The sequence below is a fragment of the Rhizomucor pusillus genome (genome assembly GCF_041956525.1).
Source record: "Rhizomucor pusillus strain CBS 183.67 unplaced genomic scaffold VTP01scaffold_3, whole genome shotgun sequence".
In the NCBI taxonomy this organism is placed as follows: domain Eukaryota; kingdom Fungi; phylum Mucoromycota; class Mucoromycetes; order Mucorales; family Lichtheimiaceae; genus Rhizomucor; species Rhizomucor pusillus.
The window spans coordinates 1,092,563-1,119,388 of NW_027192145.1; the positions used below are offsets into that span (position 1 = coordinate 1,092,563).

General features: G+C 45.6%; 12 protein-coding genes across 12 annotated transcripts; 5 read left to right on the forward strand and 7 right to left on the reverse strand.

Annotated features, from left to right (window-relative positions):
* Positions 1 to 467: 467 nt before the first annotated feature.
* Positions 468 to 899, reverse strand: VTP01DRAFT_6642 (uncharacterized protein; the record flags this gene model as incomplete). Its single annotated transcript, XM_069385566.1, has 1 exon — positions 468 to 899. The coding sequence occupies one exon, from the start codon at positions 897 to 899 to the stop codon at positions 468 to 470; it is 432 nt and encodes a 143-aa protein (XP_069243015.1).
* A 607-nt stretch (positions 900 to 1,506) lies between these two features.
* VTP01DRAFT_6643 (uncharacterized protein) lies at positions 1,507 to 3,178 on the reverse strand (the record flags this gene model as incomplete). Its single annotated transcript, XM_069385567.1, has 7 exons — positions 1,507 to 1,665; positions 1,722 to 2,204; positions 2,271 to 2,372; positions 2,441 to 2,479; positions 2,537 to 2,964; positions 3,020 to 3,034; positions 3,097 to 3,178. The coding sequence occupies 7 exons, from the start codon at positions 3,176 to 3,178 to the stop codon at positions 1,507 to 1,509; spliced, it is 1,308 nt and encodes a 435-aa protein (XP_069243016.1).
* A 132-nt stretch (positions 3,179 to 3,310) lies between these two features.
* VTP01DRAFT_6644 (uncharacterized protein) lies at positions 3,311 to 4,516 on the forward strand (the record flags this gene model as incomplete). Its single annotated transcript, XM_069385568.1, has 3 exons — positions 3,311 to 3,616; positions 3,672 to 3,870; positions 3,930 to 4,516. 3 exons carry the CDS (start codon positions 3,311 to 3,313, stop codon positions 4,514 to 4,516), a joined length of 1,092 nt encoding a protein of 363 aa, XP_069243017.1.
* A 131-nt stretch (positions 4,517 to 4,647) lies between these two features.
* On the reverse strand, positions 4,648 to 5,635 carry VTP01DRAFT_6645 (uncharacterized protein; the record flags this gene model as incomplete). The annotated part of the gene is made up of 3 exons (XM_069385569.1): positions 4,648 to 4,734; positions 4,821 to 5,280; positions 5,352 to 5,635. 3 exons carry the CDS (start codon positions 5,633 to 5,635, stop codon positions 4,648 to 4,650), a joined length of 831 nt encoding a protein of 276 aa, XP_069243018.1.
* Positions 5,636 to 5,979: 344 nt separating this feature from the next.
* On the reverse strand, positions 5,980 to 6,879 carry VTP01DRAFT_6646 (uncharacterized protein; the record flags this gene model as incomplete). The annotated part of the gene is made up of 5 exons (XM_069385570.1): positions 5,980 to 5,989; positions 6,055 to 6,087; positions 6,144 to 6,394; positions 6,460 to 6,719; positions 6,789 to 6,879. 5 exons carry the CDS (start codon positions 6,877 to 6,879, stop codon positions 5,980 to 5,982), a joined length of 645 nt encoding a protein of 214 aa, XP_069243019.1.
* Positions 6,880 to 7,165: 286 nt separating this feature from the next.
* Positions 7,166 to 8,720, reverse strand: VTP01DRAFT_6647 (uncharacterized protein; the record flags this gene model as incomplete). The annotated part of the gene is made up of 6 exons (XM_069385571.1): positions 7,166 to 7,325; positions 7,394 to 7,702; positions 7,769 to 7,910; positions 7,986 to 8,314; positions 8,394 to 8,507; positions 8,563 to 8,720. 6 exons carry the CDS (start codon positions 8,718 to 8,720, stop codon positions 7,166 to 7,168), a joined length of 1,212 nt encoding a protein of 403 aa, XP_069243020.1.
* Positions 8,721 to 9,386: 666 nt separating this feature from the next.
* VTP01DRAFT_6648 (uncharacterized protein) lies at positions 9,387 to 12,247 on the forward strand (the record flags this gene model as incomplete). Its single annotated transcript, XM_069385572.1, has 5 exons — positions 9,387 to 10,995; positions 11,065 to 11,588; positions 11,653 to 11,834; positions 11,909 to 12,125; positions 12,176 to 12,247. The coding sequence occupies 5 exons, from the start codon at positions 9,387 to 9,389 to the stop codon at positions 12,245 to 12,247; spliced, it is 2,604 nt and encodes an 867-aa protein (XP_069243021.1).
* An 83-nt stretch (positions 12,248 to 12,330) lies between these two features.
* Positions 12,331 to 15,747, forward strand: VTP01DRAFT_6649 (uncharacterized protein; the record flags this gene model as incomplete). The annotated part of the gene is made up of 7 exons (XM_069385573.1): positions 12,331 to 12,426; positions 12,513 to 13,215; positions 13,396 to 13,568; positions 13,642 to 14,068; positions 14,208 to 14,852; positions 14,907 to 15,116; positions 15,179 to 15,747. The coding sequence occupies 7 exons, from the start codon at positions 12,331 to 12,333 to the stop codon at positions 15,745 to 15,747; spliced, it is 2,823 nt and encodes a 940-aa protein (XP_069243022.1).
* A 442-nt stretch (positions 15,748 to 16,189) lies between these two features.
* VTP01DRAFT_6650 (uncharacterized protein) lies at positions 16,190 to 17,253 on the reverse strand (the record flags this gene model as incomplete). The annotated part of the gene is made up of 3 exons (XM_069385575.1): positions 16,190 to 16,231; positions 16,290 to 17,146; positions 17,226 to 17,253. 3 exons carry the CDS (start codon positions 17,251 to 17,253, stop codon positions 16,190 to 16,192), a joined length of 927 nt encoding a protein of 308 aa, XP_069243023.1.
* Positions 17,254 to 17,314: 61 nt separating this feature from the next.
* VTP01DRAFT_6651 (uncharacterized protein) lies at positions 17,315 to 20,612 on the reverse strand (the record flags this gene model as incomplete). The annotated part of the gene is made up of 6 exons (XM_069385576.1): positions 17,315 to 18,178; positions 18,242 to 18,566; positions 18,634 to 19,169; positions 19,230 to 19,431; positions 19,493 to 20,517; positions 20,586 to 20,612. 6 exons carry the CDS (start codon positions 20,610 to 20,612, stop codon positions 17,315 to 17,317), a joined length of 2,979 nt encoding a protein of 992 aa, XP_069243024.1.
* Positions 20,613 to 21,159: 547 nt separating this feature from the next.
* On the forward strand, positions 21,160 to 21,857 carry VTP01DRAFT_6652 (uncharacterized protein; the record flags this gene model as incomplete). The annotated part of the gene is made up of 4 exons (XM_069385577.1): positions 21,160 to 21,196; positions 21,265 to 21,442; positions 21,513 to 21,659; positions 21,728 to 21,857. The coding sequence occupies 4 exons, from the start codon at positions 21,160 to 21,162 to the stop codon at positions 21,855 to 21,857; spliced, it is 492 nt and encodes a 163-aa protein (XP_069243025.1).
* A 1,414-nt stretch (positions 21,858 to 23,271) lies between these two features.
* On the forward strand, positions 23,272 to 24,086 carry VTP01DRAFT_6653 (uncharacterized protein; the record flags this gene model as incomplete). The annotated part of the gene is made up of 5 exons (XM_069385578.1): positions 23,272 to 23,308; positions 23,365 to 23,727; positions 23,786 to 23,870; positions 23,961 to 23,976; positions 24,048 to 24,086. The coding sequence occupies 5 exons, from the start codon at positions 23,272 to 23,274 to the stop codon at positions 24,084 to 24,086; spliced, it is 540 nt and encodes a 179-aa protein (XP_069243026.1).
* Between the last annotated feature and the right edge of the window lie 2,740 nt (positions 24,087 to 26,826).

The window sequence follows — 26,826 nt, forward strand, 5'->3', positions numbered from 1 at the left end:
CCCTCACGCTTTCTTTTCTTGGCTGGCGGCTGTGGAAGTCCCAAGCTGCACTTAATCAGACCTGATGCAGAGATTGCACCCAAGATTGTGGTCGTCCGTGCTCGTGTTTTTGGCACCGTGACCACTGCAGAACACCCTTTTTTCGACCATGCCATGCTGCGCTTCATGTTAATATGGAAGGCAGACTCATCAAGAAAGACACAGTTTTTTCTAAAATCCATATCAGTCTTGTCCCATTTGCGCACACAGTCAAGGCACTCTTGAATCTTAGCCTCGCTGTTCCTGTCTACAGGCTGAAACCGGGCTTTTTTCAGTGACAAGTTGCATTGTGTCCTCACAAACCGATAAAGAGTCGTTTTGGATAGCTTGAGTCCCTCAAATCTCTGAAGCAGTCGCTCCATCAACTGTTCTAGGACAACTGAAGGATTCTCATCAACGTTCTAATAATAACCTTCTTATGCTCTTTATTAAGGATACGCGGACGACCATTTTTTTTTACGTTTCTCAAAAATGCTGTCAGGGTTCTTTTCATACTGTAAGGCCCACTTTTGTGCTGTACGAACATGTATCCCTAGCTGCTTTGCAGCAGCTGATGCACTTAAAACCCTCTCAAACATCAGTTTAAAGAATCTCACTTTGTCCTGGTCCGTGTAGATTGTATAAGTTCGCTTGGTAGTCGCTTCTCTCATACGAATGTCTATATCCTTTGGCTCGTCGATATGCATAGTAAAGGACTCGCAGTTGCGCTCGCAAGCTATATTGCGCAAATACTGTGTGTGAGGACTCACAGTTTGAAGAGCGTACACCTCCTCATCAACGATATAGTCCATGGGCTCAGGCCTGCCATGCTCATCAACAACAAGGCCCTGCCCGTCTTCATAAGAAAACTGATTGCTCATTTCAATTGTGTGTTGTGTATGGAAGAAGGAAAGCTGGGGACCTGAAAAGGTAACATGTTTATATAATGATGACCATACCAAGGCTTCTGTGCGACAACTTTTCTGGGCATGCGACATCTGATTTGTCAGCGCACGCAAAGACTTTTGGGTAACTACGAATTTTATTTTTGTGAATATGCGAACTTCAAAATTTGCTGAGAACAACTTTGCTTTTGGAAAAGAGTGTACAACTACAGTACTTGCTCCTGGTTGTATTGCTCTCATTGTAATTTAATTTTGTCAATTCTTTTATATAATAAAGAAATTATATCCAGGCTCTTTGGTTTGCGAGCTATCCGTATAAATTCGCCACGCTCCAAGGTGATGAGTATACAACCAGCTTGTTGCTCTAATATGACGTTTTGGCAATCGGGAGAGCGAAGTTTTACAACGCTTGGCCTGACAGATACTTGGATCACTCACAAACCCGCTTAGCGAGATTTTGACATCACAAGCCTTCACCCGTGGATATAAGCTCAATATTTAGCAGAAAAGTTCGAATTAAATGGACCAATCCATAAGACTAGTCCTTATTTTTCTGCAATTGCATATATACAATTTGGACTAACTACTGGATAGATTTATAAATGATACTGAGCACCATTCTCTGCCGTATAAGCTCCATATCTCGCTGCGAGAAATCAAATGGCTGCTGCCGTGAAAGTCGTTCTGCAAATGTGCATGTAAAAACTCCACAGTCTGACATGTTACCCTGTCGTGGTATATCCTGGACATCTTGTTAGTCTCAGGTCATTGCTCCCGCTGCTCATCTGTAATGCATACTTTGGGAGCATTTATCCGCCAATCACTTAAGTCAATAGGCTGCTTCTTTTTATCCATATGCTCGTCTTCGAGATAGCTCAGTAGAAGTCTCAGAGTAGAGTCATGATTTCCATGCAGAGAGTCGTATATCTGTATGGTCTTGTTCCTCATGTCGATAACGCCGAGTGTCCAGTGATACGAGTAGTTGATAGGAATAAGGATCAAGTCCTTTGCAAAGATATCCACTCTTTTCGTCCATCGGCGAACTTTAGCGTAACCATGTTCACGCAACGTCGAGCAAAAGAAAGTGTTGAAACAGTGAACAGATGGCAATCCGCTGTTTTCGTCGTTCGCTCGATGGGATATAAGCTCCATGTAAAAGTTAATAATTTCGTCGTTGAGCCATGTCTCAGGGTATAACTTGTATATGTCTTTGTATTCCACAATGGCCGTCTTGAGTCGTGCTATTTCTCCAGTCTGACCTTTCCTCATTACATCTCGCACCTAACAAGAACATTCACCAGTCAGAACTTTTCGTTCGTCACGCGCATTTGTACATGGTCTACTTGCTATTTTCTCCTCTTCGTCTGTCAAAGGCTTTACGGCCACTGGTTTTGGTATGGCTGTCTTTTCATATGCTTCGTCAAAGTCCAGTCCCCTGTCCAGATACGTCTAACGGGTGCGCATGTATCAATATCTCGACTGATATCAGTGCAGTTGCTGGTTGCTGGCTTCCTTACATCCAGAATATTTTGAGCCTTTCGCCGAAGCCCAATGTACTGATAATAGAGTATTAGAAAAAAGAAATCACTCTTGCGCAATCTTTCTAGATTTACATTTTTAGTAAACGCAACATACGCGTCATTCTTTGGACGTCGGCGGCTGTTCTCTTCATTGTGTTCTTTTAAGATTCTTTCCGAATCCAAGCTGATATTATCAAGTCGGCTGATGAGTGAATCGACCGAACTGTGAGCATCATTTGTGTCTGAAAACGATGACTGTGCCGTTGAAAACGACGCCGCCGTGCTGACACTTTGATCGTCTGTATCTTTGGAACTGACCATATCAGAAGATCCGGAAGGGCTGCGACTAAACTTATATTGCTGTTGCGTCCAGGTTCTGTTGTAAGCCTCGAACGTCCCAAAAGGATTTCGGTCAAGTTGGAATCGGCAGCTCCTTTTCTTTGGCGATCCGTAGCAAATCGGGTTTCGTTTAGGCAATCGTTTGGGATAAAACGTAAATCCTCTCTGTTCGTTAAAGGTGTCTAGATAGAAGCGTTAGATGCTGCACCTAGGCAGAACCAACTATTGCTCGATTACTTTGTTGCTGCGGTGCTGATAACCATTGTAAACATATTAGTCACAATCTCAAGAATTCCTTGGATGAAAGTTACTACCAGAGTTGTGTGAGACCCTTGGTACTTTTCCACGCTCGTGTGTTGTAAATTCGAAAGGAACGGTCCGAGCAAGATCTTTCATTGGAGAACAATCCTGCAGGAGAGGAAAGAAAAGAGTTCCGCTGAGGATTTACGAGTGGGGAATTCAGTATCGCCTTGCACGGCGGAGCGGGGAGCTTGCTCTTTTCACAACCCACCGCAGGAATTCAACACCATGCAGAAAATGAAGTTCGGTCTCAATGTTCCTGCAAAAAAGAAGACGACTGTGGCATTCAATCGTCACAGCACATTTGCACAGCAGGATCCGGACGATGAAGAAGAGCAGACCCAAGTTGGCCATCGAGCGAACGTCAATCAGCAATTATCGCAACAGAGTGCGACGAACAAAAAGATCGCTGAGCAGCATGCAAAAGCTCTCGAAGAAGACGCTAATATTTTCGATTACGATGCTGTGTACGACGACTTGAAGGAAGCTGAACGGATAAAGAAGGAAGCATTGAAGGGCCCAAACTCTAAAAAGGTAACTTCGCCTGAAAAGTTACGGGTACTCAATGCAATTTCTAACAGATCACTAGGCAAAATATATCCATGGCTTGCTGGAAATGGCAGAAATTCGAAAGAAGGATCGACTTTTAGCTGAAGAAAAGAAAATTGCACGAGAACGAGAAGCCGAAGGAGAAATGTATGCAGATAAAGAAGTTTTCATGACGGAAGCATACAAGAAGCAAAAGGCAGAGCTAGAGCGAATAGAAGCTGAGGAAAAGAAACGAGAAGGTAAGATGACTCTCTTGTCCGGATTGGCTGAACTAGGAAAAACTGAATATTATACATAGAGGAGGCAAACAAAAAGAAAAAAATGGAATCATTCTACAAACAGCTTCTAGATCGCAAAGAAGCAGAGCGGACGGCCATGATGCAGCATCTGAAAAATGGAAAGAGTAGATCCTCAGAAACGACAAAAGAACAGGAAGAAAAGGCAAAGGCAGACGTGGAATTGGTTGAGCAAGCAAAGCGTGAAGGCAAACAAGTCATATTAAACGATAACAATGAAATTGTGGATCGAAGACAGTTGCTGAGCGCAGGATTAAACGTCAAGCCAAAGTTTGGCTCCCTCGGCTCCTTGAAGGATGAGGGCGCGCGGGAACGGCAGCGAGAATATGATGAGTACAAGCGAAAGAAGGTGGAAGAGTATGAAGCCAAGCGACGTGGAGGCGGCGATGCCAAGGAACGCGAGCGGTACAGCCGTGAGATAGAGAAGCAAATGATGGAAACACGACAACGCGAGAAGGAGATGGAAGAACAAAAGCGAATAGAAATGGAGCAGCGAGCTGCTGCAAAGCGCACCACGGACGAGGCTGCAATGAGTGCACGCGAACGTTACTTGGCTCGAAAAAAGCAAAAGCTGGAAGCATCATTGTAGTCATCCTCATGATTTTTAAAATTGCATAAAAAATGTTTCCTTCACAAACAGATCTGGCGGATTAGCTAGAAGCTATCAGGTCCGTTACGAACAGAAAGGTCCAATAAGCCGGAGAAATGCATCCCTGGTGATCATTGCGCACTTGAGCGACCCTTGTGCGATAATCGTGTTTGTTTGAGGCTCGTTGTCCAGCAGGGCAGTTTCGCCAAAATGATCGCCTGCAACCGAAAATAAATAGGGTGCACAACGTGGGGGAAGGGTTACTATTCATGATAGAACATTCTGAACGCTAACTATGTCGTACCTTGTTTAAAATACGGATGAATCGAAGGTTTGATCCATGATCATCATCGTCACCATCATCGTCTCGATGGTACACTCCGACTTGTCCAGCCAGAATAATATAAAAAGCATTGGAACAGGTGCAGTCACTGCAGACCACAGTCTCATCCGCAAAATACACAAAAGTGAAGCAATCCACTACCTTGAGTGTGTCGCATTTACTCAAGGTTCCAAATTGTGGCACTCGACGCAGGAAATTGGTGTGGAGTGTCCTTCTATGAGCATCCATTCCAGCAAGAATAGTTCGAAACGTCAGTCGATCTAATTGCCAAATAGTAGTATCAGAGGCTGCAACGGCGGTGTACGGAGCAGTTGCTTGGTGAAGAAGAGCCAGTTCTCCAAAGGTTTCTCCGGGGCCGAAGGTTATAACTTTGTTATCGTCGCTAAAGCAATCAATGCAACCAGTACGCACGATAAAGAACCTTGTTGCCCCCATACAAAAACGTCATGAATATCATTGAATACGATCTCCATGTAGTGTAGAATTCTTTACCGATCATCAAGAGCTCCCTGCTCAACGAGTACTGAGTGCGCGTCGATGCGAACTTGCTTCAATGCGTTTACTACGGTTTCGTACGGCTCGTCATCCAAACGGCTGAACAAAAAGTTGTCGCACAATGCAGATTTGATCACTTTGGTGTCAATTGTCATCTTTGGAAATCCAGTCGGCATTGGTGGATCTGCAGAAGGATCGATGGGTTCGCTAAACACGGACGAACGACGACCACGTTGCCAAGTCAGAGGCATTGGATCTGGGTCGTCAACAGCTGCTTCCATTCGAGTGTCTAAACGTTGCTTTAAGAAACGGGCCAGTTTCAGGGTGCAGGATTAGAAAAAGCAATAGACCTTCTTGATCTCGAACTTCTGCAGAGTCCATGCTCGGTAAAATATTAGCTCGCTCCTGTAGAACCAAGTCAACGCAGAGCTGTAGCATACCTGCTGGTTGACGTTGGGATGCAGTGTATTTTAGCACTGTCGAGTCCTTGTGGTATTCGTGCTCTGTTTGGATTGATTGAATATCGAATTTGATGATGATAGAAACTGCATTTCATAGGGGAAAGAGGAGCATTCATGCTAATTTTTGCATTCATATTTATTGTTACAAAGTTTCAGTTATAGCATTAAACCATCCTGCACGAGAATTTTGTCAGCAACAACAATCGTGATTTCCAGAATATTGCAAACACGCCGCTTACTTTGGAAGTTCAAATTTCTGACCCTTCAGCACTCTTGAAGAAAAGATTGTTAATCTGTGGCCGCTACTGCGCACAGTGCATGTACTCACTTGGTGTAGTAAATGTAGAAAAAGTCACTGTACAGAGCGGTTTGGAGCAAACCAGCAACCCAGGCGATCCAGTAAATGTGGTCGTCAGATATGTAGCGGTAAATCCAGTTGACAAGATACAGCGCCCGGTAGATACCGAGTGCAAAGAGATAGTGAGTCGTGATAGTTTCGGCCTCGCCCGTACGCTGAAGCATGAACAGCTGGGGCAGAATCGCGACGGATTCGAGCCAGATCGAGAACGACCATAGAACCTGTAATTTCTCTTGTTAGAAAAATGAGGCAAAACCCCCCCCCCCAAGATCACCCAAGATGTTACCTCCATGACAGTGTACTTGTGTGGAAAAGCTAGGCCCATAACAGCAGATGCACCAAGTAGATATTCGATCCGGAATGTGTCGAGGTTGGCGTCATATGTAGCCTTGTACTTGAACTTCATGAGATACAGAATATAAACTGAAGATCCAATAAAGAAAATCTTCATGACCGTGTTGTAGACTGAAATAAACTTTGTGAACAGGTCAAGGTAGCGCGTCAAAAAGACGATTGTGTATAAAAGCTGCGACTTGATTGAAATGCCTAAACAACGCGTTCGACATTGAGTACCACCACTGCTCCTGCTCAGGGACAGGCCTGCTGAGAGCTTACCAACGCATGAACGCGTTTTCCTGATCTTATGTAGTAGAATGAAGATGGAAAGCAGATGCATCAAGTCTGCTACTAGACGAAATATATTCATGTTGGCGCAATGTCTATAGGGTAAGCGGGAAAGAAAAAGAAAGGTTGGTGTGCTGCCACGACTTGTCCTTGAAGCGGCGGCATTGTCTCGGCTCCGCAATTAAATTGCATTATTCTGTCAATGTAATTAATACCCTCCCATCCCAAGCAAAGACATAGCATTCTCTAACGTTACTCGATTCATTGACAGCATACACTTCGACAAAAAGTACAAGCTTTACAATACATTACAGTAGTCATCGAAATTTTATTTACTACTTTTTTTAGAGAGAGTAATATCTAAAAATCTAAATATTTTTGGTCTTGGGAATGGTAAGACACTTGATACCTAGGTAAGAGCAGAAGCTATTGATGACTATCACGGCCCAGCGCAGATAAGCCAACAATGCAAACACAAAATAAGCACAGATATACAGGAACTCGGATTGTGGGGTAAAAATAGGGGGACTACATTGCAGAAGATCAGTGAGTAATTCGTTTTCTTCCACTCTGTTCCAATGCAGGTTATTGCTTACATTTTTGATATCCTAGGCAGGTTGCTGATAACTGCACCGATAATCAATGGAATAAGCAGAACGGTGAACTTGGGAAACGGTGCCTTGACAAGGTGAGCAAGGATGATCTTGGTGGCCATCCGACCAAAGACAATGCCAGTTGTCAACGTGTACAGGATGTAGTGATGATCGGACAAGATGAAAGAGTACGGGGATGTGACCCAGAAAAAGAAGGAAGCACAGTAGACTGTGATAGGCATGTTTTCTGCAATCATTGTGGATACAAACGGTCTATCCTGTTTCCGGCAAGCCTTGTACATTGCATACAAACTGTGCAATGTCCAATAGTGTGTCAGTCAAGGATAAATTCGGACAAATATTCATCATCTCACTTACCAGACCGGTACATGTGTGAAGAGGAAAAGCAGTCCAATCCAGAAAATAATAGCATGTGCCACAGTCATGGATGCCAGTGGCTCTGGAAGCCATGCCGGAGATGACAGCGCTTTAGCAAGTGTCATTTGCCAGATACCAGGTCCTAAACAGCCCAACAAATCAGTTTCCTGGAATTGTCCCACGATGATCCGCCTCCCCCTTTTCTGCAATCACTTACCGTAGTAGCCGGAGAGGCAGAACACAATGCATGATACGACTACTCCCTCCGTGGGTGCATTGATGTAGCCTAGATACAATGTACCGGTGTGATATTCTTCGGCTGTCGATAGGTAGAAGCCGCACATGGCAATACTGTAAAGCATGACGCTACCCATTGAGTGGCCCATACCGAGCGCTGCTGCCTGCAACAAGGCAGCAAACGAGGTGTTTAGTGCATCGCAACCGTGATCAAAAAGCTCGCCCAATGGACTTGAAGTGCCTGTCCTTCGTGCTTGTTTACCGTCCACGTTGTCAAAAGTCGAATATAACCACAACCCAGCCGCAAAGCTAGATATCACAAAGCCCTCGTGCTGTCAGATCCAACTACAATCCGCCCGAAAGGAAAAAGAAGATGACTATTACTTGCCTGTAATAAATCCAGCGAGGTCCACCTTCTGCATCCATCTCCGGCGCATAGACCACCATCAGTGCCACATTGATTATCATGAACATTAAGCCAATCAGAGTAATTAAATTGGGACTAAAATCATATGTAAGCAAAATCAAAAAAAACTCCCAGAATGAAGACTACTTGCGCGATCCATAGTGGAAACAATTCGATCGACCAGTTCCAGTAATGGCGAAGGAAGAGCCTGGTAGTGAATGACTTGTCAACCGCCGAGTACTTGTACAGCTTCAAGTTATTGAGCTGTTCCTCAGTAAGAAACTCGCTTTGAAAGAGTTTAAATGCCATACTGTAACCCGGCAAGTAAACCACTGCGCTGTAGAAAGAAGGAGAAAGAAGGTTTCCGAGGACCCAGTGTGAAAAGCTCGGAAAACCTGTTGGGCTGGTTGCTGCAGAAAGATCCACCGTCACACAAGGTTCAGGGCCGCCCGCCGCTCCTATTCCCCACAACCCGGGCATTGCCAGACTTTCACATGGACAATATATAGCTGCTGACTGCTGCAGATGGGAGCAAGGTCTCAAGATCTAGTCACACTCCTGTGTTGATTCCTGTGGGAGAATCCTCCGTTTACATCGACTTTTAAAGCAAAACTATACATAAAATGCTTGATTTGTCGCGTGCTATTGCTTTTTTTCCTATCGCCTTGGATCTACATTGAGCCCGTAGTACGTTGCACATCCCGTTCCAACTGAACTCTGGTAAAACTTTTGATCACCGGAAGAGCGCGACCTGATGGACTATTTCGAATTGATCGTTCAAACAGGATAATATTTGATATACCAGTAGTGTAAAACGGCCCAAACTGTACTCTATATGAATGTCAGCGATAAATTATTGCAGTACATGTATGGCAGAGCATTGCTGACCATGCATCCTTAATTGTTCAATGGTAAACGAGGCACAACCTATGTCAAACCTCAAAAATATCGATTTCTATCTTGTATTTGTCCACAATGCTTCAGGGACGGATAGGAGGAGAATCTTTCTGCAATGCAGCATTATCCAGAGCGGGCAAGCTCTTCCTTGGCAAATCGTCGGGGTTCGCGTCGTCGACGATTTCAACAGCACGCGTCTCGAGCGCGACTCACTCGTTCCTTGAAAAGCTTTGCCTCCCTGGAATGACTACAGAGACGATCGTCAAAGTGCATCCCTTCTTTGCAAAGCGCAAGCTGGCCCCAAAACCTCCTCCTCCTGCCGCTGAGACGCAATCACAACCTCCTCCGCCGCCGATCAACCCGCTTGTACTCAAATCTCGCGTCAAGCCTAATGAGTTTGGTCAATACCCTAAATCGTCAATACCCGCCGAAAGCTCGACGTCTTCAGCGAAACGCTACTTAAAATACCGGAATGCTTTACGCGAACAGCAGCGTGCGCAAGAGATAGAATTACATCCTCAACTGTTACGAGACGAAGAACTCAAGCTTGCATTTTATGGGCCCGACGAGTTGTGGCAAGAAGAATCGGTTTCATCCAAAGCTAAAAGCAGCCTTGCTCGAAGCGACGTACTCTGGCCGGACAAAGAAAATGGGCACGTCAGACAGTTAGAAGCTACTGAATATCCGTCGATCCAGCGTCCAATGTTCCCTGTAATTAAACCGGTACAACCAAATATCGATTTCGACATCGAGAAGATACCCCCAATTAGTAATCGACCTGACTATGAACCGTCCCAGCCAGTCTACGCGAGCATGTCTCGCAGAGAAGTGGAGAAAATGATGGACAAAGTATACGCAGAAACACAGTGGAGTTCTTCGCGCGCTTGTCAGGCAAAACTTGATGCCACATTCACAAGTATGGATGAATCTGATAGATTATGGGCTGATCGGCACCGACCTCGGCAGATTCAAGAAATACTTGGCAATGATCACAACAATCAATATTTGCAACAGTGGTTGCAGCAATTAAAGGTTGCTGTGCCAAAGCAACAGCAAAAGAGAGGGACCTTTTCTATGGACCGGGATGACATGTCGCTGGATAGTAGCTCCGAAGACAACGATGACGAAAATGATGAAGATTTCCAGCCAGGTAACAAACGACGAAGGGTAACATCCAAACGCAAGCCAATATCAAATATAATCCTGCTGGTTGGTCCCAACGGAGTCGGAAAGACCGCAGCAGTCTACACTGCAGCTGAGCAAATCGGCTACAACGTATTTGAGCTGCACGCTGGCGTAAGAAGATCGGGCAAGGACTTGATGGCTGCAGTTGGAGAAATGGCGGAAAGTCATCAGGTCAGCTTCTCAGGAACGGCTAATCAGGGCAGAAAGCGTCCAAAGAAAGCAACAGCCACCAAAAAAGTTGAAGCAGCAAAAGGTTCAATTATGCATTTCATGCGCCCCAGAAAGGAAGAGCCAATGGATGTGGATTCAGAAGAACAACAAGAGGATGATGACGACGAGGCTGAGGGAGTCAGCACCGCGGCGACCCCGCCATCAAGGGCTAAGCAATGCCTCATCCTTTTAGAAGATGTGGATCTCCTGTACGACGACGACAAGGGGTTCTGGACAGCAGTCAACGATCTAGCACAAAAGAGTAAACGACCTATTATTATGACGACCAATGGTGAGTGATGCAGAACCCGTAAAGTTTTGCAACGGTTGTCCAGTGAGCTAACTTGTTGAACGGGAGCAGACCCAGACCTGATACCCGTTGAAGGCCTCAAATTTCAGACTGTGCTAAGATACGTTCAACCAAGAACGAATACTTTGCTCCCCTACCTGCAATTGCTAGCACTATCAGAAGGTTACCTCGTCAATCCAGGGGATCTAGTATCGTTAGTGGGAGCTATAGGGAGCGATATCAGGCGCTTGATCCATACACTTCAAGTGTGGTGCAAGCATATCAATCCGGAACCTTACACAGGAGGCCCACGACGAACATTTTGTGTATGTTCGCACCTTTTTATCGACTATATGGGGATGAACAACATTGTATCTCTGCCGACTGTGGAACGTCGCTTAGAAATAACTCAGCGGTACACCGAGCGCAGAGACCAGGTCGAGATTGATCAATTATGCTGGCGATACGTTCGAGACAAGCCCGCGACGAGGTCCGTGAAGGAAGCATTTGCAGCCAACGATTTGAAAGCCATATACAATGCAATGGAAACCGCTTCATTCATGGATGCGTGGATACGACCACATGGCCCCGAACAGGTACTAATGTCTTACAGGCAGAAAATGGCATTGTCATTGAATGATATTGAATGCTTGTAATTAGGTGCACGTTGTTGACAAGGATCTTATTTGTGGCTATGCTGGGACATATAACGTTGCATCAGCATCGTCGTACCAGGCTGCGGAGCCCGTAGCAGTGCTGAATGGTGAGCGCCTGGAAAACCGTAAATGGCAAAGACGATTCCATGAGTGGTCTGGTACCTGGGGCGACTTGTGCGACATGAGGTAAAAAAGAAGACAACAAACGTATTGTCATGCAAAAAAGAAAATATCAAAGTTAAACAAAATACCGGATTTAGGACTGCATTTTACGATGAATGCACGGAGGCTCTGGAGCGGTTGCTAAACTACCGCCTGGCAAATCAGCCGATCAAGCATATTGTCATGACCGAATACGTTCCTCGGATCCGTGAAATGTGTGAACACAAGTCCCGGAGATCGAGGCGAAAGCGGCACTGGATGCTTGATGATGAGCAGGTGCAGACTCTGGTCCGTGAAAGGAAATTCCACGATGAGGTAGGTTGTTTCTGATCTTAATCATCCATGGGCTCACATGATTTCCATAGACTCGTCTCTGGTGTGCGCAGGCTGAAGAAAACGCTCACCGATGGAACTCGATTGGGCTAAAAATACTATGAGGTACACGCCTCAAGAAAACTTTTTTTCTTTTTCTTCCTTCTCCTCTCTTTGCTCCTCCTCCTTTTATATCTTGTATAATTAAATGGACGAGCCGGTCTGTTTCAAATGCCATCGACCATGCGATAACTCATTATCAGTGGCATATCGATTCTACCATCCATCGTGCTTTTCATGCGAGGCAAGGTTCTCCATATTTGCAAGAGATAATAAACTTTTTTCTTTTGAAAAAGAAAAAAGCTAAAAGAGAGAGTGCGCATGATTTAGGACTGTCAGGAGCCTCTTGCGTATAATTACCACATTGCCGATGATAGAGTCCTATGCGAACGAGATTATAAACTGCGGCGCGGCATTATTTGTAAAAGATGCTACAGACTAATTGCACCTTCTGACAAGACAACGGGGGCGGGGGCGGCGCACGCTGTAGGTCGCTATAAATACCACGACACTTGCATGAAATGCGCAGTTTGCAAAAAGTCCAGCAAAAAGCAGCAGCAATCCAAGGAATGGTACGTTCATAACAATCAGGCATACTGTCGATACCACTACTCGTTGCTACACGCGCCGATTTGCCCTGGATGTCAGCAAGCCGTGCTATCAAAGGGAGCAGCGACGGCGGATCCTCGATGGCATCACGAATGCTACATGATCCAAAAGTATTGGAATATCCAGCTTTCCGTCCAGCAACAGCCGCCCAGCGCCACACATAGGATCCTTTTCCCGCCGCCTGTCGAGGAGCAGCTTCGCAGAACACAGGCAGAGATGGATCAAAGACGAAAACAGGTGTGGGAAGAAATGCGAGCGTTCGAGGACTCGCTGGCCACGTGTATCTGGGACATGGCACTACACATCACGGCCGGGGCTGTTGCAGAGTGTCTGCAAATGGCGAGTCAGTTGACGTGGCACCTCAAGATCTTGCTAGCTGCACACCAGGCGATCCATCATCGCAACGATAGCAAGGCACAAGAAGGCAAGTTCAGTCTTTTCTTTTCCTTTGCATTAAAAAAGGGACTACTGTTTAGAGAGAGAGAGAGAGCAAGACAATCACTACTCTCTCTATCTATCTGTCTCTATTTTTTATGTTTTTGCTCTCTTGCTGTGAAAAAAAGGGAATTTTGTATGCTCATTCATATCCCTATACGTACTAAAGAAACCGAGTGTGATGCCTTGTGCAGGAATGTGTGTTTGCGAGTTATCCAGTTTTATGGATTAGTGCACAAACATCAGTCGGAAATTCCCAAGCAGGTGGTCACCTTTGTTGCTAACCTGGCGGCTCAGCTGAAAGCTCTGTTGCGCACAGGTCTGCTGGAGGCTCTACATTCGGTGAGTATATATATAATTAGAGAGAGAAAAAGCATATCTGTATATATACATGAACTTCTGATCTCTCTAGTAGGATCAAGAACGAGTATTTGACAAGTTCCTTTCGCCGTTCCTGCATTTGAAGAAACAGCGATTGTGGGTTTCAGGACGATTCTGGTTCCAGGGCTCTCCCTTTGATTTCAGCAGAAGCGTGCTCACGGGCGAGTTGTGCGCGACGTGCGGCCAGCTTGTAGACTCTGCGTGTTTTCGGTTTGGACGAATTGCAAGGTGGCACAGGTCTTGCCTCGTGTGCCAGGCTTGTCGATCACACATTTCTGAGCCGCAGAATGCACGCATCGGGCAATCGAACGATAATGCGGACCTGTTATTGCTCTGCGAAGAGTGTACGCGCAACCCGGATAATCGGCGCAGTTATATCATGCAGCAACGTCCACCCGTTCGCGTATCGCAGATTGAACAATGCTTGTTTCTGCTGTGCATCAATTTGGCAAGAGTACAAGGTAAATGGACATTTAGAGTTTTCACAGCGTTGCACAGGCTCTCGTCCGGCTGATCGACGAAAAGGTGTACGCTAACTTCCTTTTTTTCTGCTTTTCTCCCATCTGCCCCGTATGCTTTCTCCCGCACATGTATACATAGAGTATAAGATGATGTTCACGACGACGAAAGGTATCGGTCTCCTAAACGACGCTCTCTTGGTCGACGACGACGACGCGCACAGTAACTCTGGCGGAGAACCCGCGACAACAACGCTTTTGCGGCGCACCATGACTGCCACCAAAGTACGATCGAAAGATCAGGACGGTACCGCAGCGACGACAGCAACAGCGGCAGCAGCAGCAGCCATTGTTGGTGTGCGCCGCGCAGCGTCGCTTGGTCGACGGCGCATACCCGAACCAATCCAGCAGATCAGCCATCCTTTCCCACTAGTTAAATTAAGCGACAAGCAAGACTTTGCGGTGCGCCACTTGGCTGTCGTGCTGTGCCTTGAACGACGCCTGATCACCATGGAGGATGTCCCCGCATTGCTGCATATGAAAAAGGCAATTTCGTTGTGGAGCAAATTGAAAAAGACAACGCTGAGAGGTACAGGCAGCGTTCCTCCGACTATGCAAGCGTACAAAACATTCGGCGTCCCTCTCGCATCGCAGCAGTTTTCAAACCCTGACTGGGCATTTGTCCAAACTCTGGCTGACAAGTACCCGTCGCTGACGCCCTACTATTCTTCGCATGCTCGGATCCCGCCCGTTGTACAGAACTGCATCCTTGCTCTTATGGAATCAGGCAAGCAAAGGGCAAAATAGATCATATATCCAGTACACTGACATATTGCTGCAGATATGAAAGTTGAAGGGCTGTTTCGCAAGAATGGCAATTTCCGTGAACTCAACGAAATATGCGCCAAAGTCGATGCTGGCGAGCGATACTGGGAGTATCTAAAAAAGACATCTGCCGTGCAGCTGGCGGCGCTGTTGAAGAGATTCTTTCGCGATTTGCCAGAGCCGTTGCTTACCTACAAACTACGACGCGTGTTTCTCGCGGCTATCCGTAAGCTGATGCAAGCGTGTGGCGATAAACATAACGTTTAAATTAAAAAATGTTTAAAACAGGCGCAGAAAGCATGGCGGACACCAAACGACTGTTGCACTTTGCATACTGCGTGCTTCCGAAACCCAACAGAGATGTCACCTTGCTGTTGTTTACGTTTCTCAAATACCTGGTGACTCACTTTGGAGATGTTACACTCATGCATACAGACAACATTGCGCGTGTGTTCACACCAAGCATCTTTTATCCCGAATCACAGCAACATCGCAACACCTCACCCGAAGATATTGCAGTCGTAAAGTTGCTGATAACAAACATTGATGAATTTTCAGTGATACCCGAGGATTTTATCGAATATTTGCGGGATGAGACCATGATCAAGCTCTTAACAACGAACGACGTCATTTCGTCCAAGGAGTTCCTGCGTATTTGCGGCAACGTCGTTAAATTGGCTAGGGCCACTAGCGACAAGACGCGATCGGCGATCGTGCTTCCAACAAGTACCGCAAGCAGCAGTAGCAGCAGCGTCGCCACCGCACCGCCGCCGCCAGCGCCCCAGCAATTATCGCCGACTTCAGCAAAGTCAATGCAGGTCAACCTTTTGCGCAGATCCATCTGGTCAGACCATTGATGAGTTATATCTATGTGTAATATTACCGTTCTGTCTCTCCATCCGCCCTATTCCCGCACCCTTTGCTTTATGTAACTCCACTAAGTTTATGCCACCCTTTATGCGTTATGTACAGTACATAGTGTAACACGCAGATAGATATACATGTGTCTGCGGGCCGCTGTACAGTAAAGATTCTTCTCGCCCATCCAACAGTGTAATATCCTATTTGCTGATCAACCATGTAATATACGTAGATTCCAAGGATCCAAATGATTCGATTGATTTGTCGATGATTTTAATAATGATAATGTATTTTACAAGGTATGATGCGTCGTAGAAATGCAAAATTAATCTCACACTGCTGTTATCTTTTGCACTGCGTTGGTGGCAGCTGTTAGCAGGATTGGTGTGTCGATGGGGGATGCTAGAGGTATTGCTCTACCGCGAAGAGGCGCCGTTATTATTTCGTTTCTTGCATCTCGGATACTTTTTGAGCGCACATCTATGTTTGCGTCGGCGTGAATAATCTCTTCTATGTTTGCATGCACACAACACTTTACCTCGAACCATTTTGCGTGGTCTCCTGATGCTCGTTCCTGGGCAATGGCGATAAGGTCTAGTAACTTCTTGATAAAGGCAGGTATATCCACCGGCTGATCCTCCTCGTACAGTTGAGAAACAAGAACGTCGGTCTCGTCAGCAAGTTCCTTTCCGCTCTTCCACAGTCGATCACACCACTCATTGTCGTTTGCCGCGTCTGCCAGGCACCGCCGCTCGATCTTTTGGAATACAAGTACTGCAACGTCCACCAGCTTTGCGCACTGCTTTTGCACCTCACTTTCCACTTGCTCCTTCTTTGGTTCCTCCTCTTCTTCGTCCTCATCGTCATCATCGATACCGTGATCATGCACTTCTTCCTTGACATCTGATAATGTTTCGCGCATCTGTTTCCAGGACGCTACGGCGGCTGCGTGGTTTGTGGCAGGCATATCATTTTGCAATGTCTTGCAAGTCTCCCACAGCGCAGCGGTGGGGACCATGAATTCTACCTTGTGCTCGTCCTTATCCATAAACGTCGAACACAGCGACTGAACTCCAAGCAGTAGCTGACGAATCGTTGTGGTATAACTTGCTTTGAATGCCTGGTACCCGGACTGTGGCACGCCGTGATAGAAACCCACTAAACGATACACGCTGTCGCTCATTTCTTGCACCATGCGCTGTGCATCGCCCGGTTTGCGCGGTGGTTTGCACGCAAGTGTAAGTTTCGTCGCATCATGTGCGAGCACTTTACCGAGCTTGCACATTTTGTCGTGGAAATCAATGCTGCTGAACGTCTTGTCCTCAACCACTCGATCGCTCGATTTTAGCTCATCCAGGTACGTTGCAGCCATGTCGCAGCATGCTTTCAGCTGTTCTGTGTTTTTTGTTCGAGTCGGTATTTTAGCAACAGAGAGAGAGACGATGGTGTTTTTATTTACACAAAGGTGTCATACTTTGGAACTCTTGCTCTGTGGAGGCCATATGTGGTATTCAAAAAGTATAAAGAGAACGATGGGGATAGACTAAAAAATTATGAGTTTTCTCAGCCACTGCTGACTTGGCCGGTGGCAGCAGCTGCAGCAGCTGCATGAAGCGGGTTGACAATCGTCACTTGCAGCTTGGGCCGAACAACGTTCATGTCTGCACTGACAACCACGTCTACCACGGACAGAAATTTAAGTGTCACTGTCATTTCATCCTCGACATATCCATGCTCCTGGTCATCATCATCGTCAAGGTCGATTACGAGGTTATCTCCATCGTTACTTTCAGCGTCTTGCTGCTGCTCTTCGTCGCTGCATGAACGCCTAATAGCTGCAGTCCTTTCCCAGTCAATTTCCATTGTATGCGTAGCCGCATCAAACGTTGCTTGTCCACCAGGCAATGTATCCTTATCCAGTGCGATCTCCTGCGCCAGCTGGTATTCTGGGAAATACAACGTAACGTGCTCAGGGCGCATGTTTATCACAACTGCTTGCTGATGAGTTTCCTCTTGCGTGTAAACATAGGCAGCGGAGTACAGTGCACAGCTAGCGCGGTGAACGGCATCTTTTGCAATACGCTTCAGATTGCAGTGTCTAGAGACTTTGGCAAACGTGTGCTCCTGCTTGCGAAGCTGGCTGTCGGATTTCAAGGCCGCATGAAGCTGGCGCTGCACGGCGATGCTGATATAGTTGTGTAGAGGATGGCAGAACTCGGTGTACAGCGGCGCGCCGTACGAAAAATGATGGTAATGCGAAATATCCATGGAGCCTGCGGAGAAATACTGCGGTGATGGCAACGCGCTGCGTAGCATGTACTCGACTGCTTCCCGTTTTTCTTCTTCCCATATATCCGACGCAGCCTTGAACATGCCTAGCAGACTACCAGTAGCGCCGTTGTCTTGGAAGTATTCTCGAACGATATCCTAGGTAAAATGACCGTTCTTGCTCAGCAGTCGTTTTTCCTTTTCACACATTCGGAAACTTACTAGTTTGGCAAGCTCGTTGCTCTTGGGTTCTTCTTGGCGGCACAGCAAGGCTTGATCGGTATACTTGCTGGAAATCTTTTGCCCAACTTTTTCGCCAGCAACAATTTCTAGTTCCTGTAACAACGACGCGTTCTTGCACGACACTCGCTGCATAGCCTTGGGGTATCCGCTTGCTGACAGCTCAAATGCTTGATACGACTCAGGTAAGCCAATGCCATCGTCAGCAAGCCGATGCGCACGCAGCGCGCGACAAATATCCAGCAACCTGTTTAATCGAGTGTCATGTTCTTCCAAATCATCACTTGCGTCCACTGTGCATTTTGATCTTTTTGATAATAGCCCAGGTGGTCAGCTTTACGGAGAAATAAATGAGTGAATATTTTGCTTTCTACCTGACGATGGTTTTTGCAATTCGAGTATTCAAGATCGTTCCTGTCTTTGTAATCCGGCACAACACAGACAGGGCCAGCCTGTCAACGTTATCTGCAAAAACGACACGCTCCTCTGCAAAGCTGGGAGGAAACATCGGGATCTCTTGCTCGACAAGTCTGACAGTGACAGCGCGTTCCTTGGCCTCTCTATCGAGCAGGGTATTCGATCGAACCAGAGTCGCTAGATCGGCAACGTGGATGCCGACCTCGGATACATTATTTTCAACGTATTTAATCGAGTACGCGCAGTCGCTACCGTCTTTCACAGTAAATACATCTAGGTCTTTGAGATCCAGCCTGTTTTCAGAAACAAGATCTTGGATGGGTGGTACAGCGGCAGCAGATTTGAGAACACCTGGTGTGAAACCGTTCTGCTTCAGGTGATGGTCAGCCATGAGCGCGCTTGAGTGTACGGGCAGCTCGCCCATGTGCCCGATCTCGCGCTCGATAGAGCCAAACGGATGGAGCGAAGTCGCTGGCCACCTTTGCACCGTGCCCTGCCAGTTCCATCAATGATGAGAGACAGAATAAGATAAAGAATGAACTAGAATACTTGCGATAAAAATCCGGTTTCTGTATTCTTGATGGTACTCTACAAAGTTGAGTGGCGCGTGTTTGATTGGTATAGCAACCAGGGGCAGCCGTTTGTCAGCCGGCACAAACCATATAATTTTTGGTGCTGCCCCCGATGAAGGAACTTCTTGCTGCTGATGATGATGATGAGATGTTGCGCTGCTTGGTCTGTGCAGCGACAATGTCCTGAATATGCCAAAAAATTGTTACTATTGGTATAAACCTCTCTATGTTTGTAACTATGTACCCTGATAATAGCATCCGTCTCGGACGCTCGAGAATACACACAACTTTGCCGCAGTATGCCGGCCGCCGCTGCTCAGAAAGCATGCTAGTTCCATGTTCAGGGATGGACTGCAGCGACGGCGGTGCAGGTGAAATAGTTGAACAAGACCTGTGACGCGCATGTTTCCGTGCGTGTTTCTCTGCAAGCATAGTATCGACGTCAACGAGCTCGACGGCTACAATGTCTCCGTCGAGGGCACGATTTCTGTTACGTGATCCGTAAATGTAAATGTTTGCACCGCCGAGTTCTTCACACGCCACGTTAGCATCCGAGCTATCCTGCCAGTCAACTGCCAGCGTGCCAGCAAAGAGCTCACGTGCCTGCACAAGATGCGTCGCGATGGGAAGTGGCAGGTGAGGCGGGTACAGCGTACGCCGCGACGCAAAACCACCGGCTGTTGAGGAGATCTGGCCAGACACAGAGTAGCTTCTAGGCCGTTTTGGAAAAGAAGTATCTGGCGGCTTGGCGGTAGAAGAAGAAGCAGAAGAAATATCCAGAGGATGCTTCAGATGTGAATAAATGTGATCGTCTTCTACGTCGTCCTCCTCTGCTGCTGCGTCTGCTGCTATACTTTGCGAGATTTCAGATATCTGATGATGATGTCCATTGTTCTTGTTATTGTAAGCTTTCGACATGAGTCTTTCAGTCGACGCTTTTATCTGATGAGCCGGTTCGGAATGTCGCCTTGTACTTTTTCGCGACGGACTATTAGTTTCTGCATCGTACTTGAATGTCGGTAATCGTTTCATTTCTGCAATGATATCCTGTATTGACTGCAATGCAGGTGACTCTTGTTCGCGCGATGCATTCTCGTCGATGGACAATGCAGACGATGACTTGCGACGGCGACCACGCTTCCCACGACGATGATTGTTCTTTTTGTTCGGCACAGATATTGTCGATGATGCTTCTGCCGTCTGTCTTTCTTGGTTGGTCAAGTCGTCGTCATCGTGCTCGTGATGTCCTCCATCGACACGGCCGCGTACCTATAATCCCCATCGAATGTGGTTAAACACAAGAAACTCGTCTTGTATATTACGCGCGCAAAATGGACCTCGTTTGAATGTTCAACGGTCTCCATACAACCGTAAAAGGAAGGAAAAGCGAGAAAAAGCGAGAAAAAGCAAGAATAAAGAGGATACGCGGGAAGGAAAAGGTTGAATTTGCTGATGGGAGTCGTCAAACCTCACCAGTCAGACATGGTTACACGCGGGTCCGCGGGAAGAGAAAAAAGTTGCATGATGTCGTACAGTTCTGCCTGCCTGCCTGTCTGTCTGTTGCTACCTGCATAAATAAACTTACCTGTGCTGCCTTAAGTCCTGGTTGGTTGAGAAACGTGTCCACCCTTTTTTGTAAACTTCAAATATCTAACACCTGACTCTGCAAACATGGATCACAAAAAATTTTAGCTTGATTTCATCCTAAAATAGCGTATTTAGACGACAACCAAACATCATGTACTTTATTGATCAAGTTAGAGCATTTGTCCTTGGACATATATCACGAGAAAGAACGATGTCCTTACTCTAACAATGACATATTCATAAACACAGGGGTCTTTTATCCGCCCTTCAATGCATCTCAGCTGTTGACATGGGTTTACACAACTCCTCTTTCACTTTATAGCAATGAAACGCGTCAATATCTTTACTGACAAGAGCCCGAGTGAGTTAAACAGTGTCTGCATTTTACATTGTCAGGCTATGCATAGTTGACACACTTCTGCTCTGCAGCTTCCGAACATAATGCGGAATTGTTAGCGCGAGGTATCCGTGCGCAAGACAGCAACTGCTACGTTGAAATCAAGGAGCTTGCAAAGACTCCCGAAGGAGCGACCACGGGAGCTGTCGAGCCTGAGAAGAACGATGACGAGAATGCACTGGATGCTGAATTTCTGCTATTTCCAACGACGTAAGCCCTATCGATTCGTTTTTGTTGTTGAACGCGAGACAAGTGAGAGCTAACTGCACGGCAACGATAGTGGTACATTGTCGCTTTTTGAGAAGCGCTATTTTAAGCAACAGCACGGCAACCCTTTGTTGGAAGACAAAAAATATGGCGTTCTAATGACGAGCAAGACCACATTTGATGGGCCGTCAGCTACACCCGGTCATCAACTCGATAATCGGTAATTACATTAGTATTTGTTTGTAGTAGAAAATGTGGCCTGGGTGTTGACAAGCAGCGGTAATATAGATTGATTGAACGCCTAGCCCAACAGGGGATGTCGCATTTTCCAGTAGTCGTTGAGCGCACGGACGATGATGAGATCGAACGAGCGGGCAGACGTCTAGCACTTACCTACAACAACGAACGGATTGCTTAAATAAGGAAGGAAAAAGATAATTCTTACACACATACTTTTACGGCGGGAAAATGGATCTCGTTTGAATGTGCAGTAGTCTCCATGCAGCTCTAAAATAAAAGGCGCAAACCGTGTCTAGTTGATGTAGAGGAGACCGAGAATACGGTTTCCAGCATTAACGTATGTGTTCAAATCGAATACGTTCATAGGAGATCCATCACGACAACGATAAAAGCACGATGGCCTCTTTATAGCCCATCCTTTCTTTGTTCAAATGTATACAACAGAAGGAAAAACCTTGTATCTGTCTATATGATTGTCTCCATTCATAAGCGCTTTGAATCTCTCCATTATACTTTTGCCGCCTTTTCCTATCTTCTAATCTGACTACCACCACCACCAACGCTAAGGTCAAACGCGATTCGCTACGACAGGACTGTCCTTTCATTGTCAAGGCTCTTCCTGACGAGAATTGCCTTTGCAGTCAATTGTCTATCTTGCCATCTAGGAAGGAACAAATGCTGTGGATACATCAAGCTATTCTATGCTTCTAAAGAACCATATCTTTGCCGCTTCTGTTGTGGTTAGAGCACAGTCATGAATGCTATGTACGACTCGAAAAAACAAGACAGCCAAATCCAATATCAAATCGCTGTACCGTGAACAAGCGATTACGCAATAAACATGCAACACTGGCAAAATTCGAAAGATTCTCAAATAAATGTTCAAACCGCTTGGCCTTCATAAACTTTCATCCGACGGCGGTTTTGCATCCTGCTTTGCTACTGCAAACAATGTGCCGTCGAACTTCCGGTTTATTCGGACCGGCGCTCGATGAAATATACTCTTGATTTGCTGTCCATAACAGTAGTGTTCACCTCTTTATCTCCTGAACGTGCTGGAGCGCTCCTTCGTCGCGCATGCGTTTCGCGCAAAGACACCAGGACTTCAAAGTCTGAACATTAATTTTGTAGCCCATATCCTGTTATACACTCTCCCATCCAACGTGTGTGGAAGGTGTAGAAATTAAGTAACTATAGTTTTCCATCACAAAAGCGGGCCTCCACCCGCTCCTCAAACCGCTACAGCCTCCAGACAAACTTGCTTCCACAGCGATTTTTTCGAGAATGGAGGGCCAAAGAGCCGATGACAGAGGAGAAAAGCTCAAAGAGGAAGCTTACACACGTTATTTTTTAATGGAGACTGTGTTTAGTGATTTCTGCTCCTAATTGTCGGAAGGTCAACCTGTCGCCAGAGTGACGGCTCAAAGTCTATAATTGTTGTGCTTTTCACATGTCTGGCATTTATCAAGTTGTTTTCCGGCACCGGAATCCTTTTTCGCTTTTGCCTTTATTTTTTTTTCTCGTGATATTGATTTTCATGGCAATCGTTCCTCGGGTTGATCTTCTTCCTTCTTTCTTTTCACTTCTCTCTGATGGATCCTGTCAACAACGGCGATGCAAACGTCTCAGGTACGACGACGACTCTTGAAATTTTTTTGGACCTCTAAAATTGGGTGTACAAGCAGAGGGACTTCCAGACCTTGGATTTGTGCCGTCTATGGCAACGTATGCATCAAGCGCGACTCAGCAGCAACAGCAACAACCACCAGGAGCCGAATCATCGTCCGCTGCTGATGCTGCTGGTGGCGGTGGTAATGCTAATAGCAGCAGTGCTAGTTCCTCATCCAAACCCCAATCTGCACGACCGCAAGGAAGACGCAGCCGCAAAGCGCCGCATGAATTGTTAACAGAGGCAGAGAAAAAAGCAAACCACATTGCATCCGAGCAAAAGCGTCGGCAAAATATACGCCTCGGATTTGATCAGCTGATTGAAATCGTGCCTTCACTTAGTCAAGGAAATCGAAGTGAAGCGCTCATCCTCCAAAAATGTAAGTATAACCATAGCACTCATATGCAATTTATTTTTTGCTAAGCTCTTTCGGCAAGCTGTTGAATATATCCGTCACTTGATTACTGTGAAGAATGATTTGAAAAACCAGGTCCGCGACCTTCAAAGCGTTCTCGGTGAGCCGTAAGTTATTTTGTTTATGGACTGTATATGTACTTTTTGCACGCATGTTAACGATCTGGATATCAACAATAATGATATGTAATTTTCCAGAGGCTTCGAAGAGGACGTAAGTATACAAAGACATGTAGTTGCTTTACACATGTAATGTACTGACTAGCTTGTTACGTATCCTAATAGTCCTCGGAAGACGAGATCACCTATTCCTACCCAAAATAAAACAGTAACTCGCCATATTATTAGTATTTATTGCAGATATATATCTATATACAGTCTTATCTTGCTTTGTCGATTCATTCGTTCGTTTGTTTTTGAAAATGTCGTATTTGATGATGAAACTTTTCACAAGGCGTGCATGCACTCACTGACTCGATTTGATTTCAGGCGAGGATATATCATCTTTTTTGCAGATCGAAAATCGGACGGCAGAGAATGCTGTTTAGTATCATCCATAAATCTATCCAGTAGTAATCAAACATTGTACATATAGAATTGTAGAAAGGAAGAAAACAGGCACTCGGTTTATCTCCACGGGCGAAGGCTTATGATGCCAGAATCTCGCAAAATGGGTTGTTACTGTGGCTGATCCAAACTTTCTGTCGCGTAGAGCATTATAAGATTATGCTCTCCTAATTGCCAAAATGTTGTCTTGGAGCAAATAAATTCGTCGTCTCTTTCTCAAGCAGTAACTCGAAGTTGATCCATGATATAAGCTGTAGTTTGGACGTGGTAGCAAGGAAGTGAATTATAATTTCTGCAAGCCAATATCAAAAGTTTACAACAGAACTTAGATAAAGAAGAGACAGAGGCAAAGCTTAGTTGCTGTAAAATATGCGAGGCAACATTACCTAAACTCACAAGAAGGCATGGACTAAAAGACTAAAAAGCTAAAGACTATGTACTAGAAGCCACGTAGAAACTAAAGCACATCCCCCACATACCCCAAAAGAATCATACCATGCCTTTTTATATTCATTTTCTATTTATTTCTTAAGTTAGCGTGCAAAAAGCCCACAAGGCAGGGCACCGCGCTTACCTTCTAAAAGGTGAAAGCAGACACAAAAGTGTTAATGGGCGGAGATTATCCATCTTCTTCCTGGAAGCTGCCCCGCTGCCCTGCTGCTTAGATTAACTTCTTTGATACTTTATTTCATAAGCATTTACCTCCACTTCAATGTTTTTAAAAGTTGACATATTCATTTAGGGTAGCTATAAATCCATATATCTAGTTTCTTCACATACTCTGTATGCAAAAAGAGCAATTTAGAGTAAACCTCTACTGAAATGCCATAAAAATACCATGATATATACAGAACTGAACCAGATTTCGAGACTGGCCCGGATAGCTTTCACGAATGACCTGACTATGATCGGATGATATCTCCAGACGAACCGGAAATGGAACCTCAGAATGACTTTAACTAACAGCGGTTAAAAGGTCGCAAGTTTTCCTTGACAGATTCAAGTGACTATTCTAACTCGAACAACGAAAAGCGCAAGTACAAGCAGCGCTAGAACAAAAAGGCCAAGTCCGGAAAATGTGCCATCCCAAGAGTTACCACACTCGCCAAGAATGCACGAAGATCAAGGAAGCGTTGGATGAAGGAAGCAGCAACTCTACGACTACCAAATTCAAGCCCAAATACACCTGGAGCCTATTCCAGTACTCCAGAAGGTGCCATTCAGATTTGGATATCAATGCTCCGAATGTTACATGCAAATCGATGACAATGAATTAAGCAATACACCTTCTCCACTAGATAATGTTCATATAAAAGCTACCAAGATCAAACAGGATATTAACACGTGTTCTTCAATTATATCAAATCCTCCTTAGACATAGAATTTGCTGCAAGCAATAAATTATCAGTTTCTTCAGTGGAATCAGGAAACATGGTTATGATATTAATATCGGTATCTCGTTACATTTGTGGGGAAAGACGCGAACCTACATACACTCTTTCCCAAAATTAATGTCTCATTTTATGAAATTTTATAATACATTTATACATCAAAACGACAAATTGCAGCGGCATTATTTTTTGGAAAAGGTGTACATCCCGTTCCTATCAGACCGGCGTTTGAATTGGTTGGGAAAACGATCCGTGCACTCGTGCACAAAAGTCAACATATGATCGTCGTACAGGCATGCGGCGATTTTGTATAACTTGCTGGAAACATGAAGAAACGGAGTATCGACACAAAGTTATGAAATTACATATAAAAGCAAAGGTAGAAGAAAAGTTTATTTGCTTCTGCCTTTTCCAGTTTCCCCAGTCTCCTTGGCCCGAGAAAACTCTGCTTCTCGTGTCTTCTTCTGCCTGCAAATACTTTCGAGAAGTGTATTCGTAATACGTGTGTGGTGCATCAGTAAACTTGATAATGTTGAAGAACATGATCACTCACGAGAGTATTCTGCTTCGTTTCCACGTACGGCATTCTTGGAAAAGCATGAATGTATATCGTAAATCAGTTTGCCAGGCCGGCTATGGTGGAAGGGGATGGCTCCGGCGTAGAGGCGCCAACAGCGTATCCAATGGTGCATCCAAATAAGGCGTGTATTCTTCTTCGGATGCTCTGTAAGAAATGGAATATTACTTGATGTTCTTAATCTGGCCCGTGCGTTGACCAAGATCAACCGAGCTCTCCGCATGCATGCATGGAGAGAAAATGTTGATGCTCCAGCTGCAAATTGGTTGTGCGACGGTCAGACAAACACTCAAGAGAACGTCTCCGCGACAAGTTCTTGTTCTTGCGAAGGACACCACAGAGAAATTCAGCATGCGAGCTGGCAGTACGCGAGAATTTCTTAGTTTCTTCCTCCGTCCAGTCTCGATCGATGGATCTCTGGGCCACTTGTGTGAACATCTTCCACGAAAATTATTGCTTGGACTTCGGCTTCTTTTCCCTCCCCCCGTGGGATGCTGGGTTGTCCTGTCCTAGACGTGTCCCATGCGGG